This window comes from Mustela lutreola, chromosome 8 (genome assembly GCF_030435805.1).
Source record: "Mustela lutreola isolate mMusLut2 chromosome 8, mMusLut2.pri, whole genome shotgun sequence".
NCBI classification, from domain to species: Eukaryota; Metazoa; Chordata; class Mammalia; order Carnivora; family Mustelidae; genus Mustela; species Mustela lutreola.
This window is the reverse complement of record NC_081297.1, coordinates 78,919,717-78,943,351: the sequence shown is the minus strand read 5'-3', so window position 1 is coordinate 78,943,351 and position 23,635 is coordinate 78,919,717. Positions and strand designations below refer to the sequence as shown.

The following is a 23,635-nucleotide window of genomic DNA, read 5'->3' as shown; positions in this document are numbered from 1 at the left end:
AGAGAGGGGGAGAGAGAGAGCACAGGCAGACAGAATAGCAGGCAGAGGGAGAAGCAGGCTCCCCGCTGAGCAAGGAGCCCGATGTGGGACTCGATCCCAGGACACTGGGATCATGACCTGAGCCGAAGGCAGCTGCTTAACCAACTGAGCCACCCAGGCGTCCCTATAGTTACATTTCTTATATATACATGTTTTATCTACAACACACCTAAATTGTAATCTTCTGGAGATAAAGGTCTACATTTAATGTCTTTATATATAAAGTGTTGTTAGAAAATATTAATTGATGTTGAGAGAGGCAGTAAGATTTGAGTAGGTGGGGAGAGAAGGTACATTCTAGAGGAATAGGAGCAACAAGTGAGAATATGTATGGTTTATTCCAGAAATGGGAAAGAGAGTATCAAATCAGGGGTCAATTTAATTACCTAACAACAACAACAATTCAGCACACAGCTATCATTCTCCACCTCATTTACTTTTTTCCAAGGCACAGTGATGCTCATTTATGCCTCAGGATTTTTACACACTTGTGGAAAATATGATCACAGAAATAGAATTTTAAAAATACTTTGTTGTTTGCAAATACTGTGTTAACAGGAAGGAAAGAGGGGGAGTGTTCACTAACCGGAGGCAAATTACCACCATTTGCCAGTGTCAGGATCTATTTTACACCTAAATTCTCCTCCCCATCCCCCAGTTGCCTAGTGGTTAGCAGGGGAGGAAATATCTCAAAATACCCAGCAGGGTTGGGGGAAGAGTGAGTCCAGTAGTCAAAAAGAGATCGATGCAGATGGCACAAGTCATCTTATGTGGAAAAGTCATGAAAATAAAGCTAGTATCATTGGTAGGGGCCAGATTACATAATCTAGCAGAGTTTTATAGTCTAGATTTTAAGTCTTGGTTTTTGACTAAATAGAAGTAAACAGGCACTCAAAAGTAGCATGAATCAGTGTACGTTTGAACAAACCTCCCTTAGCTGGGGGAGGTGGTGGTCAGTTTCTTTATCCAAATGGGAAGCACTACACAGATTATCTACCTGGTTGTCAAGACACAAGAGGAGCAGCAGTGGGTAAGGTCCCAGGGTATGCAGCTGGATTTAAATTTAAGTTTGTTCAGGGGCACCTGGGTGGCTCAGTGGGTTAAAGCCTCTGCCTTCGGCTCAGGTCATGATCCCAGGGTCCTGGGATCAAGACCTGCATTGGGCTCTCTGCTCCGTGGAGAGCCTGCTTCCCCCTTTCTCTGTCTGCCTGCCTCTCTGCCTACTTGTGATCTCTCTCTGTCAAATAAATAAATAAAATCTTTAAAAAAAATTTAAATTTGTTCAAGTCCCAACATCTTTAGTATTAAAAGCTATGTAACTGACTTATCTTATTCCACTATGGTTTCCACAGTATTGTTAAAATTTCAAGTTCACTTCATTTGAATTGCAGTAGCCTTCTGCAAGTATGACACCAGTAGTATGTGAAACTACTCCCTCCTGTGGGAATCAACCCAACTTATAGCCGGTTTAAAAATCCCTTACCCAGCTATCTAGAACAGACCAAATAGGGTTCATATCACAGTAAACTATACAAGGTACTAGCCATGAACTCAGCTCACTTTTGTTCTTGCCATCAATTGCAATAATTAGTAACCACTCTACTAGTCAGCACTCTTCTATTGAGTAACACTTATCCACATTGGGAACTGAATCTTGTTCATGACAATTTAGTAAATATATAGCTCTAGTTTTGCTTTCCAAGGTACACTGGATATATTACGGGACTCCTCTTCCAAAAGCAGGAGACGATTTGAAGTTAACAAAGGGGTTAGGAAATTATGTATCAGTGTAATTAATCCAATTAATGTGTTAGTATCTCTGTGAAGATAATGGCTTACTGGATCATAAAAACTCCATTAGTGCCACCTAATTGGCAAAGAAAAAATGATATGCATAAGAGGAAATACTGTGTTAACTTTAAAGGGTCAGGCATATAATTTGGATCCTATGATCTGAGGTGAATTGCGATCTATTTCAATTTGTAGATACCGAAATGGAACAATGCATTTGAACAACAATTCAGTTGAAAGGGAATAATCTCTAGGCGATTAATTAACACAAGGGGGAGAAGGCCTTGTTTGACTTTAAAAAACCCAAGAATGCGAAAATAAATTAAAAACCCACTTCTGATGTCCTGCTCTTGAATTTCTGGACATTTTTACTTTCTTATAAAGAAAAAGGCCTGCCAAGAATAGGGATCTTTGGCAAGCAGTTTCCCTAATACAAAGTGATACGAATATTTGTTATTTAAAAAGATCACTTGCACTACTTTATGCTGAATGGATTAGATGAAAGCAAGAGTGGAAGTGGGGATAGCAGTCTTCCACGTGAGAAATAATAGTGGAAAGTAGATGGATTTGAGAAATCTTTAGGAGTTATTAACCATAACACTTGGTGATATAAGTAGAAAACCTCCAGGCTTTGCAGTACAGAAACAGCTAAGAAGAGCTTGTCCTGGGTGCTGGCTTGATCAGAAAATCAAGGCCTATAACCTTTCCATTACACCTAGGTGACGTGGCTCACTGAGAGCATTGATGGGTACTGATACAAAGCAATGTGTTCTACTTCAGTAATCTTCCAATCTAGAGAAGGTTTTACTTAATGAGGTCATTGTGCCTACTATACATGAGACACACCTTCATGGGAAATAAGGGAACTACTGGGAAGATGAACTGACCTAGCTATTTAACTCATTTTTACCCCTTTATTCAGCTGATCTGCTGCTTCAGAAGTAAATCAAAGTAAAAGTACCTGAAAGTTCAAGTTGCCATTTGTATCCAACTTAAACCGGTGAGTTTCTGGCTTGAGCACTTGACTAGGTAGCTGGTGTTCTGCGATTTGAGACGGGTAACAGAGTAGACAAGGACCAGGCTTTTTATTTTGTCGTTGTTGTAATTGCTGCTGCTGTCCTTGTGGGAGAGAGAAAGAAAATAAGATCAGTTTTGGATATTGACTTTAAGGTCACTTTGATACTCCAATTGGAAATAGGAACCTGGCATTTTGAATATATGGGTCCAGATACCAGAAGAAAGCTGTGGGATGAAGATAAAAACATCATCAGAATCCTGCTAAATAGATAGAAATTGAAATTACAGGTATGAATAAGATCACCTAAGGAGAAAGTATAGTTAGAAGGAAAGAAGGTCAAGAACTGAAACCCTGAGGAAAACTCATACTTTTGTTAGGACCAGTGAGGAAGCTGAGAAGGCAAATATTTATATGGTGCAACATACAAGAGAAGCATAGTATCTGAATATAAAGTGGAAAACCATTTCAAGTGGAACATGATTAACAGTGTCAAATGCTACTGGGAATCCTGTAGAACAAAAGCTATCCAATGGATTTAGCAATGGATTTAGGTCATTGATGGCCTTAGAGAAAGTTGTTTTGGTAGAGTGGCTGTAGCTAATGTCAGAAATATTTTGTTTTGTTTTTATTATTATTTTATTATTATTTTTGAATTTAGAGAGAGAGAGAGACAGGGAGTGTGTGTGTGTGTGTGTGTGTGTGTGTGTGTGTATGTGAGTTGGGGGAGGGCAGAGGGAGAGAATCTCAAGCAGACTCCATGCTGAGGGCAGAGCCCATAGTGGAACTTGATCACATGACCCTGAGATCATGACCTGAGCCAAAATCAAGAGTTTGTCGCTCAACCAGCTGAGCCACCCAGGTGCCCCAAAGTCAGAAATAGTTTTAGGACTATTTGTGAAGTGAGGAGAGGGCACCGATTATAGATAACCCTTGAGAAATTTAACCTTGGGGATGGAGAGGGAGTCAAAGGAACATTTTAGGAAGCCAGAAAAGAGAGAGCAAAACAGTAAACGTATATGTGTTATTAACATTTAATTGCACAAGAATTTGTGGATTACATGAAGGGTACAGGGAGGGAACTGAGGATTGAGAGATGGACAGGAAATAGTCCTTCCCTTCAAGGTGCTCGACGTTTAATAGGGGAGAGGGAAAGATAAAGAATTATCTATATAGACTGTGCAACAATAGATGCATTAGATTTAGTGGTAGCATAGTAGTGAAAGTGAAGAGTACGTTTATCAGGAAGGAGATAAGGGAAGACATTAGAAATAACATTCTGAGTTATGAATTCTTAAGTGTTTGCTAGGAAGAGTATGAGAAAAAGAAAAAAAAAGCATAGTTTATAGGAAACTATACACAACCTTTAAAGAGGGGTTCTTGGAATTAAATTGTTTAGATATAAAGCCTGTCTCCAACATTACTAGCTCTGTGACTTTGGGTCATTATCAAGTAAGCATTGCAAAGTTTCAAATTCTTCACTTATAGAATGAAGGCTGATAATTCCTATTGTATAAGATTCTAGGGACCTTTAAAAGCTGGGAAGCACTGAATTCAGTAGCTGGTATTCAATACATGTTATTATTATGGGATCTAAGATGCAAAAAGAGTGGTGAAGTATGAAGCTACAGAAGCTAATTAGGAACCAGATCATGATAGATTTTTCAGGAAAGTTAACACTGCTCCCAGCATTAATTAAAAGAAACTAGTACCATTATTAGAAAACAAACTGAAGTCAGGCTTAATTCTACTAAAAAAAAGTCTTCAGGAAACATCTTAATTATAATCTCCTGTTAATGAAGCCTAAGGCAACAGGTATGTATGTGCAAGTACCTTACAGGATACTAATTAGGAGGCTGAGATTGCTAACCTCTAATTGTCCAATTTGCAAATATATTTTTATATTACAACATCTTATAATACAAAGCATTGTTTTCCATTAAGATTGTTACAAAACTTCAGTTTTCCAATTTTTTTCCTTCTATGTTTGAGTACTTTTCAAATTCTTATTTAAATTCTAGTTAGTTAACATACAGTGCATTATTGGTTTCAGGAGTAGAACTCATTGATTCATTACTTACAACACCCAGTGCTCACCATAACAAAACCCCTCCTTCATGTCCATCACCTATGCAGCCCATCCCCCCAACCCACCTTCTTTCAACAACCCTCAGTTTGTTCTCTGCCTTTAAGAGTCTGTTACGATTGGGTACCTGGGTGGCTCAGTTGTTAGGCATCTGCCTTCGGCGCAGGTCATGATCCCAGGATTCTGGGATCAGGGTCCCTTCTCTGTGGGAAGCCTGTGTCTCTCTCTGTGTCTCCCTCTCCCACTCCCCCTGCTTCTGTTCCCTCTTTTGCTGTGTCTCTCTCTGTCAAATAAATAAATAAATAAATAAATAAATAAAATATTTTTTTAAGAGTCTCTTATGGTTTGTTTCCTTCTCTTCCCCCCCCATCTGTTCATCTGTTTATTTCATAAATTCCACATATAAGTGAAATCATATAGTATTTGTCTTTCTTTGATTTGTTTTGCTTATGGGGAGTATTGCTCCCCATAAGCAATAAGTATTGCTTATGGGGAGTCTGCTTCTCCCTCTGACCTTCTCCTTGCTCATGCTCTCTACTATATTTAGTAGAATATACTCTGGCTCCAACCACATCATTGCAAGTGGCAAGATTTCATTCTTTTTGATGACTGAGTAATATTCCATTATATACCCCACCCCCCACATCTTCTTTATCCATTCATCACTCGATGGATATTTGGGCTTTTTCCATAGTTTGGCTTTTGTTGATACTCAGGTTTTTTTTTTTTTTTTTTTTTTTAATGAATTGGTAGTGTGGTATTACTTTGATTTCAGTAAAAAGGCTATTTCAGGGTGCCTGGGTAGCTCAGTTGGTTAAGCATCTGCCTTTGGCTCAGGTCATGATCTCAGGGTCCTGGGATTAAGCCCTGCATTGGTCTCCCTGCTCAGTGGGGTGTTTGCTTCTCCCTTGCCCTCTCTCTGTGTTCTCTCTCTCACCTCTCTCAAATAAATAAAATCTTAAAAAAAAAAAAGGCTATTTTGGGACGCCTGGGTGGCTCAGTTGGTTGGACGACTGCCTTCGGCTCAGGTCATGATCCCGGAGTCCCGGGATCGGGCTCCCAGCTGCATGGGGAGTCTGCTTCTCCCTCTGACCTTCTCCTTGCTCATGCTCTCTCTCACTGTCTCTCTCTCTCTCTCTCAAATAAATAAATAAAATCTTAAAAAAAAAAAAAAAAGGCTATTTCAACTCTACCACCAAAACAAAACACACCAAAATTAACTTATCACATCGTGTTGCTCACCGTGAGTGTTTGGTAAAGGCATTTTACAAGTAGAGTTAGATTCCACAAAAAGCTGCAGTAGGATGCAAGGAAATCCTCATGTGAGCTGTACTCTTCTACTCTTTTTTCATAGTTTGAGTGGATGAAGTTTTCTTTGGTCTGAAAAGTCAATGATTTATCTTACAGATTTTTATTTTGAGGAAGACTTTTTCTTTTCTCTTTGTAAGATTTTAACTTCTCACGTGAATAATATTCCCTCTATAGAAGGAACTTTTGCCTTCAAAAGAGAATTCTGGGTCACCACTGCCTAGAGTTAGTTTAATCTGTTCAGTATTTTCTTTAAAATATTTGATTTTAAGTAATCTTCACACTCAATGTGGGGCTTGAACTCACAACCTCAAGATTAAGAGTCACTTGTTCCAACCATTGAGCCATCCTGATGCCCCAACCTGTTCAGTATTTTTAAGGTTAAAAAGATTTATCAGTTTGGGGACATGGATGACTCAGGGGGTTAAGCATCCCACTCTTGGTTTCAACTCAGGTCATGATCTCGGAGTCCTGAGATCCATCCTTGCAAAGGGCTCCCGGCTCAGTGCAGAATCTGCTCTGGGTTCCCTCTCTCCCTTAGCCCACACCCATCCCCATGGTCTCCCTTTCTCAAATACATCTTAAAAAGAAAAAAGAAAAAAGAAAAAGAAAAGAAAAGAAAAGGTGTATCAATTAAAAAAAAAATCTTCGTTTGGGAATTTTCCATTCCTAATGAATCCTGTGGTAAAATCTTTCTACCTGAATTGTTTTTTTTTTTTTAAAGATTTTATTTATTTACTTGACAGAAATCACAAGTAGATGGAGAGGCAGGCAGAGAGAGAGAGAGAGAGAGAGGGAAGCAGGCTCCCTGCTGAGCAGAGAGCCCGATGTGGGACTCGATCCCAGGACCCTGAGATCATGACCTGAGCCGAAGGCAGCAGCTTAACCCACTGAGCCACCCAGGCGCCCTCTACCTGAATTGTTAATGGCGATTTTGTTATTTGATATGGCGTGTACTGTTGATACTCGGTATACGGTGACTTAGGTTACATCGTGTGCGTATGCCTCAATTTCCCTAATTTTTTTCCCGATGGTTTGAGCCTACAGATTTCGCCTCTTTTTTGCATGTTTATTTACATATATTATTGGGTCGATTGTCCCAGGTGTTTCATTAAGAGCACCAGGTTTGTTTTTTGCAGTTGTCTAGAAATTTCATAGCGGAGGAGGTCCTGAACTCCTGCCTGCAATTTAGGTCTTTGGCTTGTTGATCCTTAGTAAACACACCACGTCCATCTGGGCGTGCAGGGGAAACTCTCTAACCAGAGGCTTTGGATTTCAAAGTTTTGTTTTTCTCCAAGACACACAGTAACATCTACAGCCCAGCACACGTGTACATGACTGAATAAAAAATGTTGCTATAGAATATTTACGACTACCAGAGATGTCCCTAAAATTTCATACTCTAATTCATATAAAACCCAAACTGCATTCATTCCAGGTAAACTTATTTTACAAACGTGGTTAAAGCCCGACTGACATCGCTCCTCTAACAGTCTCCGCCTCTTCTCCTTCTATCGCAGCCCTCGACAGTGCGACGTTTGCAGCTGGGAAGGGAGAGACCCGCGATGCCCCCGAGCCCTACGCCAGCTTTGCTCGGGAAGCAGCGAGCCCGCTCGCAAACAGCTGCGCACCGACCCACTGCCCCGGCTCGGTGGATGATGCAGGGCTCGACCCATTTCCCTGCCCTCCGGCTTCCTGGAAGTCCGCCCCGCCCCCTCCAACTGCTCTCCGTCGATTTAATCTCGCCGCTGTAAAGTGGGCCGAGCGCCGAATGATCGATGTTCCCTCCACGCCCCGAGAGCCGCCATTTTGGGGGGAGGAAAACAGAAGTAGAGGTGGCAGGTCGTCCACAGGATGTTGGCTGGCTTTTGCTTCTCTTGCCAACGCTGTGGGACCGGGGTGGAAGAACCCACCGGGGCCACTCCTCCGGCTGCCTTCCCGGAATGAGGCCTGAGCGCCCGCGCTGGACGGCCCCCTCATTCATCCGAGAGTGAGTGGCGGCGATCAGCGGCACGGCGCGCCCTCGCGCGCCCTCGGCTGTCAGTTACCCCGCGCGCTCCCGCCGAGGCGCAGCTCCCCGCGCGCTCCCGCCCCTCCCCCGCCCGGCTGGGAGCTCGGCGCAGACTCGCTTGTTTGTTTCTGCAGGAGCCCACGGAGAGGCCGAAGCCGAGAAGATGCCTGGCAAGCTCAAGGTGAAAATCGTGGCCGGGCGCCATTTGCCAGTGATGGACCGAGCTAGTGACCTGACTGATGCCTTCGTGGAGGTTGGTGCCAGGTCCTGCCCCTCAAAACGCAGGGAGCACCCAGCCCCGCCTCGCCCCCAGCTCTGCAGCCCTTTCTCCTGTCGGCCGCTGTCCTTTGTGGGGGTGCTCGTCCAAGCCCTCCTTTGAGAGCTTGAGCGCCGGGACTGCAGCCCGTCTGATGGGTGCCCCGCTCTAGGGCGTCTGCGGCGCCCTCCCCGCGTGGGGAGGCTCTTACTGCTCTGCATGCTGGGGTGACCCTAATGTCAGGACTCGGAGCGGGCCACCTGCCAGGCAGGAGGCGATCCTGAGGCGTGGCCGCGCAGCCGGCGGAGCTCAGGCGCACACACACACGCGCGCGCACACACACACGCACACGCACGTGGGTACCGCCATCGACTCAAGGAGAGGCGGTTCCTCCAGCCAGAGTAATGGAGACCACGTGAAGAAGGTAGATACAGTCCGTTATGGGCACTTGGAGACCTAGAGGGCCCGATAATCCATTCTTGAACGCAGCATTGTCTGAATCATCAGTGTAAACACAACCATAACGCCCTCTGCTCTTGTACAGACTGGTAGGTATGATGAACTGTTTTAGGGTAATTTAGTGCCTTGAGGTAGGAAGCCAATTAAGTGCCATGGATTTAAATTGCAAAATTGCTTTTTAAGCCAGATGATTAGTTTAAAACTCATGCAAATTAGCACAAGCCTAGGGCTCGGAAAGTAATAACCCTGAGTCTGAAAGAAGCCAAGTAAAAATTGTAATAAAAACTGACTTGATGAGCCAGAGCATTAGAATAATAATCATTAGGGCTAGTAATGCTTAAGAGTTGACAGCTACAGGATAATATACAACCTGATTTCATCGCAATATACACTATTCTTGAGGTTCTGTAAAGGTTCTCTGACTTAATAACTGCAGTTCCCCCCCCCTCCCCCAACATTGCCGTGGTCATTCTTAATCCCAACTTGAGAAACAGATGCTGAGTGTGCTCTTGGGTCAGATGTTGGGTAATGGGGATACACAGATGGCCAGAGCATAGTTTTTGCTTTCAAGTAGCTCAGGGACTGACGCATACAGTTTAGGTTAATAACTGATAGCTAACGTGTTGAGTCTCATTGCCAGATCTTTGCTAACTACTTTTTAATTCTTATTCCTCATAACAGTCCTATTATATTGTTATCCCATATTACAGTTAAGGTGTCGGAGGTCTAGGAGCAGTAAATAATTTCCCAAGGTTTCTTAACCTTGTAAATAGGCTTGTGGTCTGTTCTCTTAACCACTGTGCTAACGTTGACTCTCTAGACAAGGTGATGAATGTAGTAGAATATGGAAACTTCATTCTGTCTCTGAAAGTTTAGGAAGTTTTCCTAAGAAAATGACATTTGAGCTGAATCTTGAAGGACACTCAGGATTTTACTAGGCAGAGGGAACATCAAAGGCACAGAATGGGATACATGGTATGTTCAGGGAACTAGGTTTGAGATATGTCTGGAGTAAAAGGGAATATGCGGGTAGTGGAGGCTGGAAAAGTAGATTGGTGCCAAATCTCACTTTCTGTACTAAATAATTTTTCCTATTCTATAAGCAGGGGCAAACAAAGAGAACTTTTTAAGGAGAAATGGAATAGGATATTTATTAGGTTGTTTATAGGATGACTATATGATGGACTGGACAGATGAAAGATGAGACAGGGAGATCAGTTAAGAAGGTGGTAAAATTATCCACACAATATGTGCATGTTGAGAATGACTGTGGAAACTGATTAGAGGTGGAAGACTTGAGAGGGACATTTCCCATTTTTTTTTCCCCCTTAAGATTTTATTTATTTATTTGACAGAGAGAAAGCATGAGCAGGGGTAGGGGAGAGGGAGAGGCAGGCTCCCGTCTGAGCAGGGAGCCCAATGTAGGGCTGGATTCCAGGATCCCTGAGATCATGACCTGAGACAAAGGGAGATGCTTAACTGACTGAGCCATCCAGGAACCCTTTGAAGGACATTTTTTAGGTACAATCGTCATGCCTTGGTAATAAATGGTTTTGCTGGTGAGAGAATGGTTGGATTCGAGAGTGACTTTTAATTCCTTCTTTTTAGCAAATAGTTATTGAATGCTGTTTGCCAGGCCAGTGCTAGTCACTGGTATAACTGATTGCCTATGTGATAGTAAAGAAACTAGACTTGGTTCCCAGTTTTATGGAGTTTATATTTTGGTGGAAGAGACAGACATTAAAAAGTAAAGAAATGATTAAATAGATAATTGTGATGGGTGTCATGGTAGAAAACAATAGAGATTAACAGGAACATCTACTTTGGGTTGGGTGAGCAGGAGACCTCTGAGGAAGTGTCAATCAAAGACCTACTGGATGAGGAGGAGCCCGCTGCTCAGGGAGTGTGTTAGGAAGTGAAGGAAGATGGGTGTGGCTGGGATCTGGCGCAAGTTGGAGAGTTTAGGAGCCAATCATGCAGGATCTTAGAGGCCATGATTAGGAATATGGATTTTTTTTTTTAAAGATTTTATTTATTTATTTGACAGAGAGAAATCACAAGTAGATGGAGAGGAAGGCAGAGAGAGAGAGAGAGGGAAGCAGGCTCCCTGCTGAGCAGAGAGCCCGATGCGGGACTTGATCCCAGGACCCCGAGATCACGACCCGAGCTGAAGGCAGCGGCCCAACCCACTGAGCCCTAGGCGCCCCAGGAATATGGATTTTACTCAAGTTCTATGGGAAGTGGTTGTTGAGTTTAGTACTTTTTTTTTTCTTTTCCTGTCTGGAGTATGGACTGAAGAGAGAAAGAGCTGAAGGAGACAACTAATTAAGAGATTCTATAATAATTCATAAAAAGAGAAGGTGGGGCCCAAGATGTTGGTTTGGTAATGGAGAGAAGTGGGTGGATTCCACATAAGCCTTGAAGATAGATTCTAGAGGATTTATTGGTTGACTAGAAGAGGGAACCAGAGAAAGGGAAGCTAAAAGATGACTCAGGGCTTTCTGAAATCTTTGGGGTAATTTTCTGAGGCTCCATAGGATTTGTAAAGGTTGTTTGAGTAGGTGGAGGATCAATTTCTGTTTAGGTGTCTTAGGTTTGAGATGTTAATTGGAGTTGTCCATGAGGGAGTTAGATTTGTGAGTATGGTGTTCAGAAGAAAGATGTAGGGGGGCGGAAAAAAAGAAGAGAGATGTGAATTAGAAATAAGCTCATACAGGCCATTGCTTTTCCACTCTGTGAGACCCAGTGCCCCCTTTATATAGCAGGTATTTTGAAATCCACTCTTTACTATGCTGTCATAATATTTATGGCTAATGTAACTTAGCCTCACAATTAAAAAAAAATCAATACATTGTTCTAACTAGTAGTTTGACAAATTAGAGAATTTTTTTAGTATGTATTTCAATATAGAAGTACTTGTTCATGATCACAGTAGAAGATACGAAGTAATCAGATTAAGTCCATGAATATTTATTAAGTCTTTGTATATGTCCATCACTGTACTGGGTATAGTATAGTGTTCTGGAGATATAGTAATGACTAAGACAGAAATTTCTTTAATCATAGAACTCATATTTTACTGGGAGGATGAAGTTCATAAAGAAGGTAATTATAAGATAAACTGATAGATGGTAAGAATATGGAGAAAATAAAGCAAGGATACAAGATAGGGAGCTTCTCACCTATGTGTAAAAATCATGTGAATTTGACTCCATATAGTGAGATAGTCACGCAGTTTTGACATCTTAGACCTTCATTGCTATCTGATTTTTCAAAATAATCAACTAATGGGGAAAAGCAGAATTTTCCCTTAATTTACATGATGGTTATATTTCTTGACAATTATGTTTATGAAAACTGCATTACAACCTCCCCTTTCTTCCCGCATTACAACATCTTTATCTGTAAAATGAGTTAGGTTTTTAATCCTATGTGATTATCTGGTAGGACATTTGAAAGTCCTGACATGAGACAAGTCTTCATTGTTGGGAACTATTTCTTGCATTGCAGGATACGTGCCTCCTCTGGCCCTGCTTCTAAATATTAGAACTGTTCTCCACAAATATAGAAATATCTAAAATTCCCTTAGGAGTTGGTCTGTCCCTTTTGTAAACCTCTGACTTAGTGGGGGAGAGAAGAGGTATGGATCCTTGAAAAAACTTGACATTAAGCTATTAGAGGAGGAAGATTAGGGGAAGAAAACAGATTATCAGCCAATGGGGAGAGAGAAACATCAGGAAAGTAATGTCTCAGAATGCAAGAGGAAGTTTCTGGAAAGAGGAAACCCTCAACCATTAAATGGCATAGAGAGGTCAAGTAAAGAGAACAGAAAAATCACTGAATTGTACAGTGTGGGGGTTGTTACTGATTCTGATAAGGAGAGTCAAGAAAGCCCATACTGTAGTAAGTTAACAAGGGTTAAAATACAAGGGAGGTGAGGAAGAGGTGAGGCATGAATAGGCAGCTGTTTCAAGAAACAGGGCTGTGAAGGGGAGAGGAGAAATTGTGTGGTATTTGGGGAGTATGTAGCTTTTAGTATTAAAAAAAATAAATGAGAAGATACTAGAACATATTTCTGTGGTAATAGGAAAAATCCTGCAGGAAGGGAAAGATTAATGCAGGAAAAGGGGGATAATGAAGGATTACTATATAATAAAGGGATAAATTGTGTGATGTAGCCTCTTGTACTATTTAAGCTCATAGGAAAGGGAGATAACGATGCCAGAACTGGTCACGAGAAGTCTTTTTGCTGGGCTTGAAGGATGGCAAAATTTCTATAGGCAGAGAGGAAAAGGGGCTTTTTTAGATGAATAGGACAAACTCAGTAAAAGCAAAAGGAGAGAGAGAGAACATCTGTAATTGCTGGGAGGGTTCTTTTGTGGAATAAAATTTGCTATATAGGGGGATGCAGGTTATTGAATGATCCGAAAACTATAGGGGGGAGAAGTCTGTACAGTAGAAGCTCTCTTAAACAACTTCTATTAGCTCACTTACCACAGTCCTCAGTGCTCTGCATTCCTTCCATGAGGGTATTCTTGAATACCCCACATTGCTAGATTATTCTCTGTTCCTACTTCTCTCATCAGTTGGCTGATAATACTTTACCAGGAGGTAATTATGTTTTTTCCCCAAACCTGTTTATGCCAACTCTATTTGTTATTGTAATTTACTTAAACCTTATGTAAATTGGTGAAATAAGAGTGAAAATGAAGTTGATAATGCTATGTAAAGACATATGGATATAGTCACTAAACATCACTCTAGAATTAGATGGAGAAAAGACTAAAAAAATCTAGGATTCTGCGTTCATATATTTTTACAAGCAATTTTAAGTTCTACCACCACATAAAAAAACCCAAACTGGAAATCACAGATGGTACATTATGGGTGTGGTTTATGCAAAAAAAAAAAAAAAGATGCAGAACTCTAAAATAGTGGACCCTTGCTTAAAGAAGAGGCCTTTGCCTTACATTCAAATATAGGGGAATGAATATTTTATTTATATGTCTTATCTTAAAATGTTTACCATTTGAATCATTTTTAATGATTCTTTGATTTAACCAGATTACCAGATTATTTGATTAACCAATCAAATACTGGTCCTGATTGCATTGGTTGAGGGAATTTCTACTGTGTGTGATGTGAGTAGTTTACGAAGCCAGTGAAGACCAAATAGTATGCATACATGTATGTATGTATTTAAGGACTAATTTATTTATTTTAGAGAGAGAGGATAATATGGGGAAGGACCAGAGGGAGAGAGAGAGAGAGAGAGAGAATCACAAGCAGACTCCCTGCTTAGTACAGAGCCCAATGTGGGGCTCAACCTCAGGACCTTAACCAACTGCACCGCCTAGGCACCCCACCAAGTAGTAGTTAAAGATGGTTATTCTTACAGGAATCCCCAGATGAATGAGATGGAATTCTATATAATAAAAGTATTAATGGAAATTTATCCCAGTATTAATGAGCATGTTACAAACTGACAAGCTATATTATCATTTTGTGTTTATCCAGGAGCCTTCGAGGGAATAGGGAGAGGAAAAGAAATTAATATTTAATGATGTACCAGACATTTTGCTAGTCTCTACATGCATTTTCTCCTGTAATAAAACAGTCCCCCTTTCAGAGGAGGAAGCAGCTTTAAATAGCAGGTTAAATAACTTTCTCAAGGTAATTTAGCTAATGAGTGGGGAAAGAGAATGCTTTTCTTTACTAGGGAATCTCATTAAAATCCCTGATGTTCTTTAACAAAGTTGTAAGGTATTCATTTAATTGCTGGGTAATAAAAGCTCCTCCGAATTAAATAAGACCAAATGAACTGTGATCCTTCTTTAGTAGAAGGGGAATCATCACAATTTGGCAAAGTACGCATTCTGGCCTTTTTCTTTTCCTGAAATCTTGGTTTTTGTTTGTTTGTTCGTTTAATACAGTTGGGGGCTATCAGATCTTTACTATATCTAGAATAGACAGTTGACCAAAAGAAGAATAAAAGGCACGATATAGCAGTACAGTATAGTGGAGCAAACCTGAAGATGGCTGAGCTCATAATTTATTTATTTATTTTTAAAAGATTTTATTTGTCAGAAAGACAGAGAGAGTGGGAGCACAAGTAGGGGGAGTGTCAGGCAGAGGGAAAGAGGCCACCCGTTGAGCAAGGAGCCCGATGTGGGACTCCTTATGGGGGCTGAGGTGTTTGATATTTGTGTTGTTGAGGTTATAGAAATAATTATTGAATATATTTCATTTTTAAAAAAGGTTTTATTTGTCAGAGAGAGAGTATGCAAACGGGGAGCAGCAGACAGAGGGAGAAGCAGGCTTCCTGCTGAGCAAGGAGCCCATGCAGGACTCAATCTCAGGACCCTGCGATCATAACCGAGCCAAAGGCAGACATTTAACCGACTGAGCCACTCAGGCACCCTGAATTCATAATTTAAAGAACGATATGGTAGTTTTGGTGCTTGAACCTAAGCTTTTAGCTTTTGAAAGGTTTTGAATGATTTCATAATCCTAACAATGTTTTACTTCAAATGAACCTGGTATTAGGTAAATTAGAAGTATTTCCTTGATGTTTTAGATATTAAAATGTACTGAAAATTAAATTAGTAACTGAACAGTAACTTCTATTCTTCCCAGGCTCTCCGTCCCCCATATCCCCATTAAGTTTCATTTCTTACTGTTCGTGATTTAAAAAAAAATTATGGAAGTAATACATGAATGGCTCCCATTACAAAAGATTCAAATAACTCAAAAGTGAAACTTTAAAGCCCTTTACTTGGTAATTTACTACACTGTATTGTATTCCCTATACCATGTCAGTCCTTTCTTCAGAGATAATTACTCTCAGTGTTTTGGCATGTGTTCATTTACTCCGCCACCTTTCTTTTAAAAAAAAGAAGAAGTCTTACTTACATTTTAAAAAACGTAATCATGCTTTATAGATTCTGCAGCTTTTTTTTTTTCAGTTATTATGTCATTGACATTTCCACATGGCAGTACTTAAAATCAGCTCCATTCTTTAAGTAGCAAACATGTAATTTATTCAGTCATTTTCCTGTTGAATGATTACTTAGGTTTTTTTAGTGTGTTGTAGGAAGGAGACTCATGTGAAAATGCTTCTTTAGGATAAATTCCTGGAAGTGGATCCAGAATTCTATAATTTCAAACAAAATAATTTTAATTTGAATTTTTTAAGTTTTTGAGTTTTAAAATAATACAATTTACAAATAGGAAAAATACATGCATTCAGAATTCAGAAGGTTCAAAGTGGCTTAACCTCTCTCACATCGTGTTTCTTTTAACCAACCAGTTCTGTTGTTGGTAGTGGCCACTGTTAACATTTGTTGTATAACCTACTAGAAATAACCTATGCTATATATAGGCATATATTATATGACTTACAACATTTTGCCATTTTTTTCTCCCAAAGTATGCCATACATGCTGTTCCACAGAAGAAAGATCTGTCTTGGTGGTGGTTCTGTACCAGTGTGGAGGGAGCTGCTTCGTTCTTCTATTTAGCACTATACTGTGTGGCTTTACCATACTTCATCCAACCAGTTCCAAATTGGTGGATATCTTGGTTCTTTCCAATCTTTTTCACTCTGATGCTGCTTGTACATGTCATTGTGTACTTCTATATAAAGTTAAAGGGTGTAGTCATTGAACATTTTGATATTTGTCAAACTGCAGTCCTTAGAGATTGTTTTATTTTATACTCCCATCAACAAAGTATTAGAAGATCTCATCAATACTGTTTTCAAACATAAGTAAAAATGTTGGTTTAGTTTGCATTTCTGTTGTGGTTGATCATCTTTTGATATATAGTTGACCCATGAGCCATTTGGGGCCTTGTCAGGGCAGTTGACATCCCCCTCTCAATCCAGCACAGTTGAAAATCACATATGACTTTTGATTCCACACCCCAAATTAACTACAAATGGCCTGCTGTTGACCATCAGCCTTACTGATAATATAAAGTTCGTTAACACATAGTTGAAATGTTATATGTATTTTATATTATATTCTTACAGTAAACTAGAGAAAAAATGTTTTTAAGAAAATAGGAAGAGAAAACATATTTACAGTACTGTGCTGTATTTGTAGATACAGTAAGTTTACGCTGTATGTTTATAGGATGAATCATCTGTCAGTAACAATATCAATATTGTCTTAAATGATACAAAACATAGTAGATGTTATACATATTACTAACACTAGACATTAGAAATGAAAAGATAATGTGAAAAAGAAATTCATGTTTATTTACAAATACAATGATTTATGCATTGATAACAAAGAAGCAGCAGTATGACTGCTTTATGGCAGCTCAGTATAATTGATAGAATTGCTTCACAGTAGCCTAGCCTATATACTAACAAGTGAATCGTTACAAAAATATTTTATGGCATACAGTATTGCAGTCATATTTATAATATAGCACTAGAAATATAACTTGTGATTGTAGGCTGATAGCAGTTTCCCCAATTATCAAAGAGAGGCATACTGTAGCTACATAGCACTTTGAAAGAAAAGTTATAAAACAATAAGAAAACTAACTTCTGGGACACCTGGGTGGCTTAATTGGTTAAACATCTGCCTTTGGCTCAGGTGATGTTCTTGGGGTCCTGGGTTGGAGCCCCACGTTGGGCGCCCTGCTCAGTAGGGAACCTGCTTTTCCCTCTCCTGCCCGTCCTGCTTGAGCACACATCTCTTTCTCAAATAAGTAAATAAATCTTAGGAAAAAAGCTAACATCTGATTAATTTTGTGTTAAATATTGCTCACCTATGACTATATAAGTCTAGGCTAAGCACTTCTATATAGTCTTACATAGGACGACTACTTAGGCAATGATGATGACAGAGAAGTGCTTCAGACAGATCTTGCCATGCAGTTACTAGATTTTCACATGGAGATATTCGCATATACACAATATATAAGTTTATTATCTGTACGGCTTGATGATTATATTCATGAAGTGGAAGTGGATTGTCATAAAGGTTTCATCCTTGTCTTCATGTTGAGTAAGTGGAGGAAGAGAAGGAATCGGTCTTGCTGTCTTGGGTGGCAGAACAGGTGAAGGAGTTGGAAGGGGAGGCAGGAAAGACAGGCACATGTGGAATAAGTTTACTGAAATATGTTGTAACTTCTGACATTTTTTTGCTTTTTCATTTTTTTAAAGACTATTTCTATATAGTACCATTGTTTGCTTTAGTTTCAGTGCTAGTATGCTAGAAAGGTCCATGTTGTAAAAGAAATCAGTAGCAGTCTTAAATAGTCAGATCCTTTCTGTCAGGTTGTCTAATATCAATTTGTTCTCGGGCATTGCTTCTTCTGTAGCTTCTTTCTTGTCATCTGGCACTGGTTTGGAAGCATTCATCTTCATCAAGTTGTCTTCTGTTAATTCTTCTGGTGTGATGTTTATTAGTTCTTACATTTCTCCAAGATTCAAATGTTGAAACCCTTCACCTTTTACCTTTTTTGTCATGTACGTAAACTCTTCCCTTATTCCCTTGATTGGCTCTGTTGTAAATCCTGTGAAGTCATGTACAACATCTGGACATACTTTTCTCCCCCAGGAATTTATTTAATACTGATGGCTGTCATGGCTTACTACAATGGCATCTTCAGTGGTGTAATCCTTCTAGACTTTCATGATGTTTTCTCATCAGGGTTCTCTTCCATAGTGTTGACATGGTATTCTTTTCAAAGAATACCATGTAATGAGTTGTAAAGGGTCTTATGACCAGTTGATCTAGAAGGTGATTATAGAAAGGTTGTGTTTGGGGGTAAGTAGACCATTTGATACCCTTAGTGTTGAGCTCATGGGGTTCTGGGTAGCTAGAGGCATTGTCTAGTATCAAAGGAACTTTAAAAGGCAGTCCCTTGGGAGCCTGTGTGGCTCAGTCAGTTAAGCGACTACCTTCGGCTCAGGTCATGATCTCAGAGTCATGGGATGGAGTCCCACATTGGGCTCCCTGCTCAGTGAGGAGTCTGCTTCTCCCTCTGCTGCTCCCCCTGCTTGTACTCTCTCTCTCTCCCTCTCTGTCTCTCTGTGTCAAATAAATAAAATCTTAAAAACATAAAAAAGGCAGTCCTTTAGTGGGAAGGTGTTTCCTGACTTCAGGGACAAATCATCAATGGAACCAGTCCAGAAAAAGGATTCTTGTTATCCATACCTTTTTGTTGTACAACCCAAAGACTGGCAGCTGGTATCTGTCTTTTCTCTTCAAGCCTTGGGGGTTAACAGCTTTATAGATAAAGGCAGTTCTTACCATACACCTGACTGCATTTGCACAAAATGGTAGAGTTAGCCTATCCCTTCTTGCCTTAAATCCTGGAGTTTATTTTTGTTCTTCCTGACTAAAACACTTCGTGGCATTCCCCCCCCCCCCCCCCCCGCCCCCCAGCATAGGGTCCTTTTGTCTGAATTAAAAATCTGTTCAGGCAGATATCCTTTCTTCTCAGTGATTCTCTTGATCATGTTTGGGAACTTGTTTGCTTCCTCTTGGTCAGCGTAAGCTGCTTTTCCTGTTATCTTGACATTTTTTAAGCCAGTCCTCTTTCTAAAATTATCGTACCATCCTTTGCTGGCATGAAATTATCCAGCTTTAGATCTTTCACCTTCCTTTTGCTTTAAGTTGTTATATAATGACTTCACTTTTCTCTTGAATCATATTAGGCTCTATAAATATACCTGCCTTATAGCAACCCTGCATTTTCAATATGAGATAAAAAGGTATTTTGCAAAAAGCACAAGGCTTTTGCACCTGTTAGCATGGCTGCAGCATTGGCTTCACGAATTTTCTTTTATTGCAGTGGTTCTTTATGCTGGATTCATTTATCTTGAAGTAACAAGCAAATGCAGCTGCAGAATTCAAACTACAGTGCATGTCAGGCAGTTCAGCTTTTTCTTGTAACATAATGACTTTTCTTTCATTCTTGGGAGCACTTTAAGCAACACTAGTGGCACTTTGTATGGGTCCGATGATGTCACATAAGATACGGTGTTGCCTAAACAATGAAAAATATGCAAGAACTGTAAGAGGTCACTTTGTAGTGCAACATGCTATTTACTGAAGAGATGGACTGCTTACACAGAGATAGGTAGTATCACACAGTGTTTTAAGCAGATACTAGCAACACTTGGGCTCATGTTAGTTGCAACAGAAGGTGGTTTGAAATTATCGTACAGTAGTACAGTACATACTACAATTCATCTTGTGCAGTTATAATTTTTTTTTTAAAGATTTTATTTATTTGTCAGAGAGAGAGCAAGCGAGAGCGAGCACAGGCAGACAGAGCGGCAGGCAGAGTCAGAGGGAGAAGCAGGCTCCCTGTGGAGCAAGGAGCCCGATGTGGGACTCGATCCCAGGACGCTGGGATCACAACCCGAGCCGAAGGCAGCCGCTTAACCAACTGAGCCACCCAGGCATCCCTGCAGTTATAATTTGATACTGCATCTTTCCATTCATTTACATTTCCCTCAACTGCTAATGGTGTCATGTGTGGTCTGTTATGTATTTCTGTGCATGTTTTGATCAAGTCTAACTTTTTATCCTTAGTGTGTATTTTATTATCATTTTATTAAATGATAAAATAGACTAGTATTTACATATATTTTATGCATTCATGACATAATTGTTTCTTAGTTTTTTTGCTATTTCTCGGATACATGGTTTGTCTATTAGTTTTTTCGATTTGTCACAAATCTCCAAAAGATTTTCCAGTATATATATTGAAAAAAATCTGCCTATACATGGATGCGTGCTTTTCAAATCCATGTTGTTCAACGTTTAGCTGTGTTTTAAAAGCATCTGTGTTAAAATAAATAAAAACATCTATATTTTCATTTCTTTGAATTGTCTGTTCATGTCCTTTGCCCTTTTTTTTGTTGGACTATTGATCTTTTTCATATTGCTTTATAGAAACTCATTAGAAATAGAGGAAAGTTGCCCTTTAGTATATATTTAGCAAACATTTTTTTCTCTCTTACTTTTTTTTTTTTTAAAGATTTTATTTATTTATTTGACAGACAGAGATCACAAGTAGGCAGAGAAGCAGGCAGAGAGAGAGAGGAGGAAGCAGGCTCCCTGCTGAGCAGAGAGCCTGATGTGGGGCTCTATCCCAGGACTCTGGGATCATGACCTGAGCCGAAGGCAGAGGCTTTAACCCACTGAGCCACCCAGGCGCCCCTCTCTCTTACTTATCTTTGACTTTCTTATATTCTTTATTGTGCCAGAAGTTACTATTTTCACATAATTTTTTTAACCTTTTCAACTCTCTAACCTGCCTAAACACCAAAGTGGTTGGTACCATGCCTAAGAATTCAAATTAAATGATAAAACACCTAGGAAAATATACAGAAGATAAAAACAATAATTCTTTTGGATATTCTGCTTTTAGAAAATTCCCTGGACTGATAAAACGGGAAAATCAGCAAATATCATAATACCGAAGGAGAAGGAGGTTTCTTTCAAAAAGGAAAGGAGGTTTCATAGTTTATCTGCTTGAACTAGCATTTCTTAGGAATCTACAGTGTGTTTGTGATGGATATTGTCTTTTTAAAAAAAATTTAAATCAATTAATTAACATATACTCTATTCATTTCAGATGTAGGGTGTAGTGATTCATCAGTATTTCTTAATACCCACTGCTCATTATATCATGTGCCCTCCTTAATGTCCATCACCCAGTTTCCCCATTCTCCCATTCCTCTCCCCTCCAGCAACCCTCACTTTGTTTCCCATGAGTAAGAGTCTCTTACTGCTGGAAATTGTCTTAAAGGGGATAAGCTTTAGTTAATTTAGAGGTTAGGAAAGATAATGGTAATAACTAGTAGAATTAGGGAAGAGATCAAATTTAGGAAAGGCGAGGCCATCTAGGAAGTATTTCCCTAGCTATTTTGCTATTAAGCTTCCTGACCACTTCTCAAGTTGAGTCAGATTTCATAATCTCTATTCCTTGTTGGAAGCAAGTCCCAGGGATTTAGCCTGATTTCTGTTTCATTCCCTTCTTATTTATTTTTGGATCTTTGTGATTTAGTGTCTGCCAAGACTGGCTGTGAAATAAGATAGTTTCCCCATCCAATCCCTTTCATTGTCCTTGAAGATAAAACCTTTAAAGATAATGGTTCGTTGCTGATCACTATATGTGCACCGATAAGGGATTAAAAAAATAACAAAAATGGGGAAGCTGAAAAATACAAGGATCTATTTCTAAGTTCTTGCAATAATGGGCTGGAGTTTTGGATTCCCAAACTGAGATGGTGAAAGGGTGGTCAGCTGATGTTTTTTACCTTCTGATTTTATTCTCACTGGTCCTCTGCCATTAAGATTCCTCTTCGGTCTGAGCTTTTGTTCCCTGAAGGCTATATTAACTTCTTCCTTCATGTTGACAAAATTGTCTGTTTTTAATTTCTGTGTAGAGCTAGTCAGCCAGAGCAGGAGGTAATCTCTTATTTCAGGTGTAGCCTATAAACTTACTGGATTGTACTTTCTTCCCGTTTGTTTCAAGGAATAGTTGTCCTTTTTTTCCCCTTCCATGGTTCTTCCCACTGCTTGGCCGAGATCAGAATTTACTTTTATTCATATCTTTGATGTTTATATTTGGATTGTTTATTTGTTTTTAGGTAAAATTTGGAAATACCACCTTTAAAACAGACGTGTATCTCAAGTCTCTCAACCCTCAGTGGAACTCAGAATGGTTTAAATTTGAGGTAAGTTTTAAATTTTTTATATTTTTAAAATATTTTATTTATTTGAGAGAGAGCACAAGTGGTTGGGAGGGGACAGACAGAGAGGGATAAGTAGACTCCCTGCTGAGCAGTGACCTAAGCCCCGAGCCCCTCCCCTGTCCGCCTTCCTCGGTTTGGTGCTTGATCCCAGGGTCCTGGGATTATGATTTGAACTGAAGGCAGATGCTTCTCTGACTGAATCACTCAGCTGCCTCTTAAGAAAAGTTTTTAAATAAAACTAAATAAAAAAAGTTTTTTAAATAAAACTAAACACAAAGAGTTTTTTTTTTTTTTTTTGACATGACCCCTTCCCCCCAGGAATGATAGGAGTACCTTTTATTTCAGGTATAGTGGTTTTCCTACACCATAAAAGATGACTTTCTTTTTTGCTTAACTAGGATTATTAAGTTCTTAAAAAAATAACGTTATAGTTAAGAAACTACAGTGTATGAATCCAAGAACACAGATTTGAAAAACAAAAAACAGAATCCATTGAAGTATATTATTGCTGTCATATTCTCTGGATTTTAGTATATACCAAAAACCACTTACGAATAGTGTACAGATTCAGTTCTTTAAAAAATTACAGTCAAAAGTATACATTAAAAAATGCCATTTTAACCAATTTTAAGTGTAATTCATAACATTGATTATGTTTACAATGTTGTATAGGCATCACTACTATTTCCAAAACTTTTTAATTACTCCAAACAGAAACTACTCATTCAGCAGTAACTGCTCCCTCTTCTAGTGCCTGATAATGTCTAATCTACTTCCTGTCTCTTTGAATTTGCCTGTGTTAGACACAAGTGAAATCATTGTGATATTTGTCTTTTTGTGTCTGGCTTTCACTTAGCATAATGTTTTCAAGGTTTATCCGTGTTGTTATCATGTATCAGAATTTCTTTACTTGTTATGGCTGAATAATATTCCTG

At 39.5% G+C, this 23,635-nt stretch overlaps 1 protein-coding gene and 1 long non-coding RNA gene across 23 annotated transcripts in view; one reads left to right on the top strand and one right to left on the bottom strand.

Annotated features, from left to right (window-relative positions):
• The window catches only part of LOC131838916 (uncharacterized), a 33,420-nt gene extending 25,520 nt beyond the window's left edge, over positions 1-7,900 (bottom strand). The window contains exons 1-2 of one of the 2 annotated variants that reach the window (XR_009356743.1): positions 7,717-7,900; positions 2,792-2,949 (exon numbers count right to left, since the gene is read on the bottom strand). This is a non-coding gene — a long non-coding RNA (uncharacterized LOC131838916). The remainder of the gene's footprint in view (positions 1-2,791; positions 2,950-7,716) is intronic. The other variant, XR_009356744.1, reaches the window with a different exon arrangement.
• A 126-nt stretch (positions 7,901-8,026) lies between these two features.
• The window catches only part of C2CD5 (C2 calcium dependent domain containing 5), a 98,260-nt gene continuing 82,651 nt past the window's right edge, over positions 8,027-23,635 (top strand). For 12 of the 21 annotated variants that reach the window (XM_059185753.1, XM_059185751.1, XM_059185747.1 and 9 more), the window contains exons 1-3: positions 8,028-8,229; positions 8,385-8,503; positions 22,596-22,682. In XM_059185753.1, coding sequence (XP_059041736.1) covers positions 8,414-8,503; positions 22,596-22,682 — 177 coding nt within the window. In that variant the 5' untranslated portion in view covers positions 8,028-8,229; positions 8,385-8,413. Of the gene's footprint in view, positions 8,230-8,384; positions 8,504-22,595; positions 22,683-23,635 lie in introns of all 21 variants that reach the window. The other 9 variants (XM_059185745.1, XM_059185736.1, XM_059185734.1 and 6 more) reach the window with 1 other exon arrangement.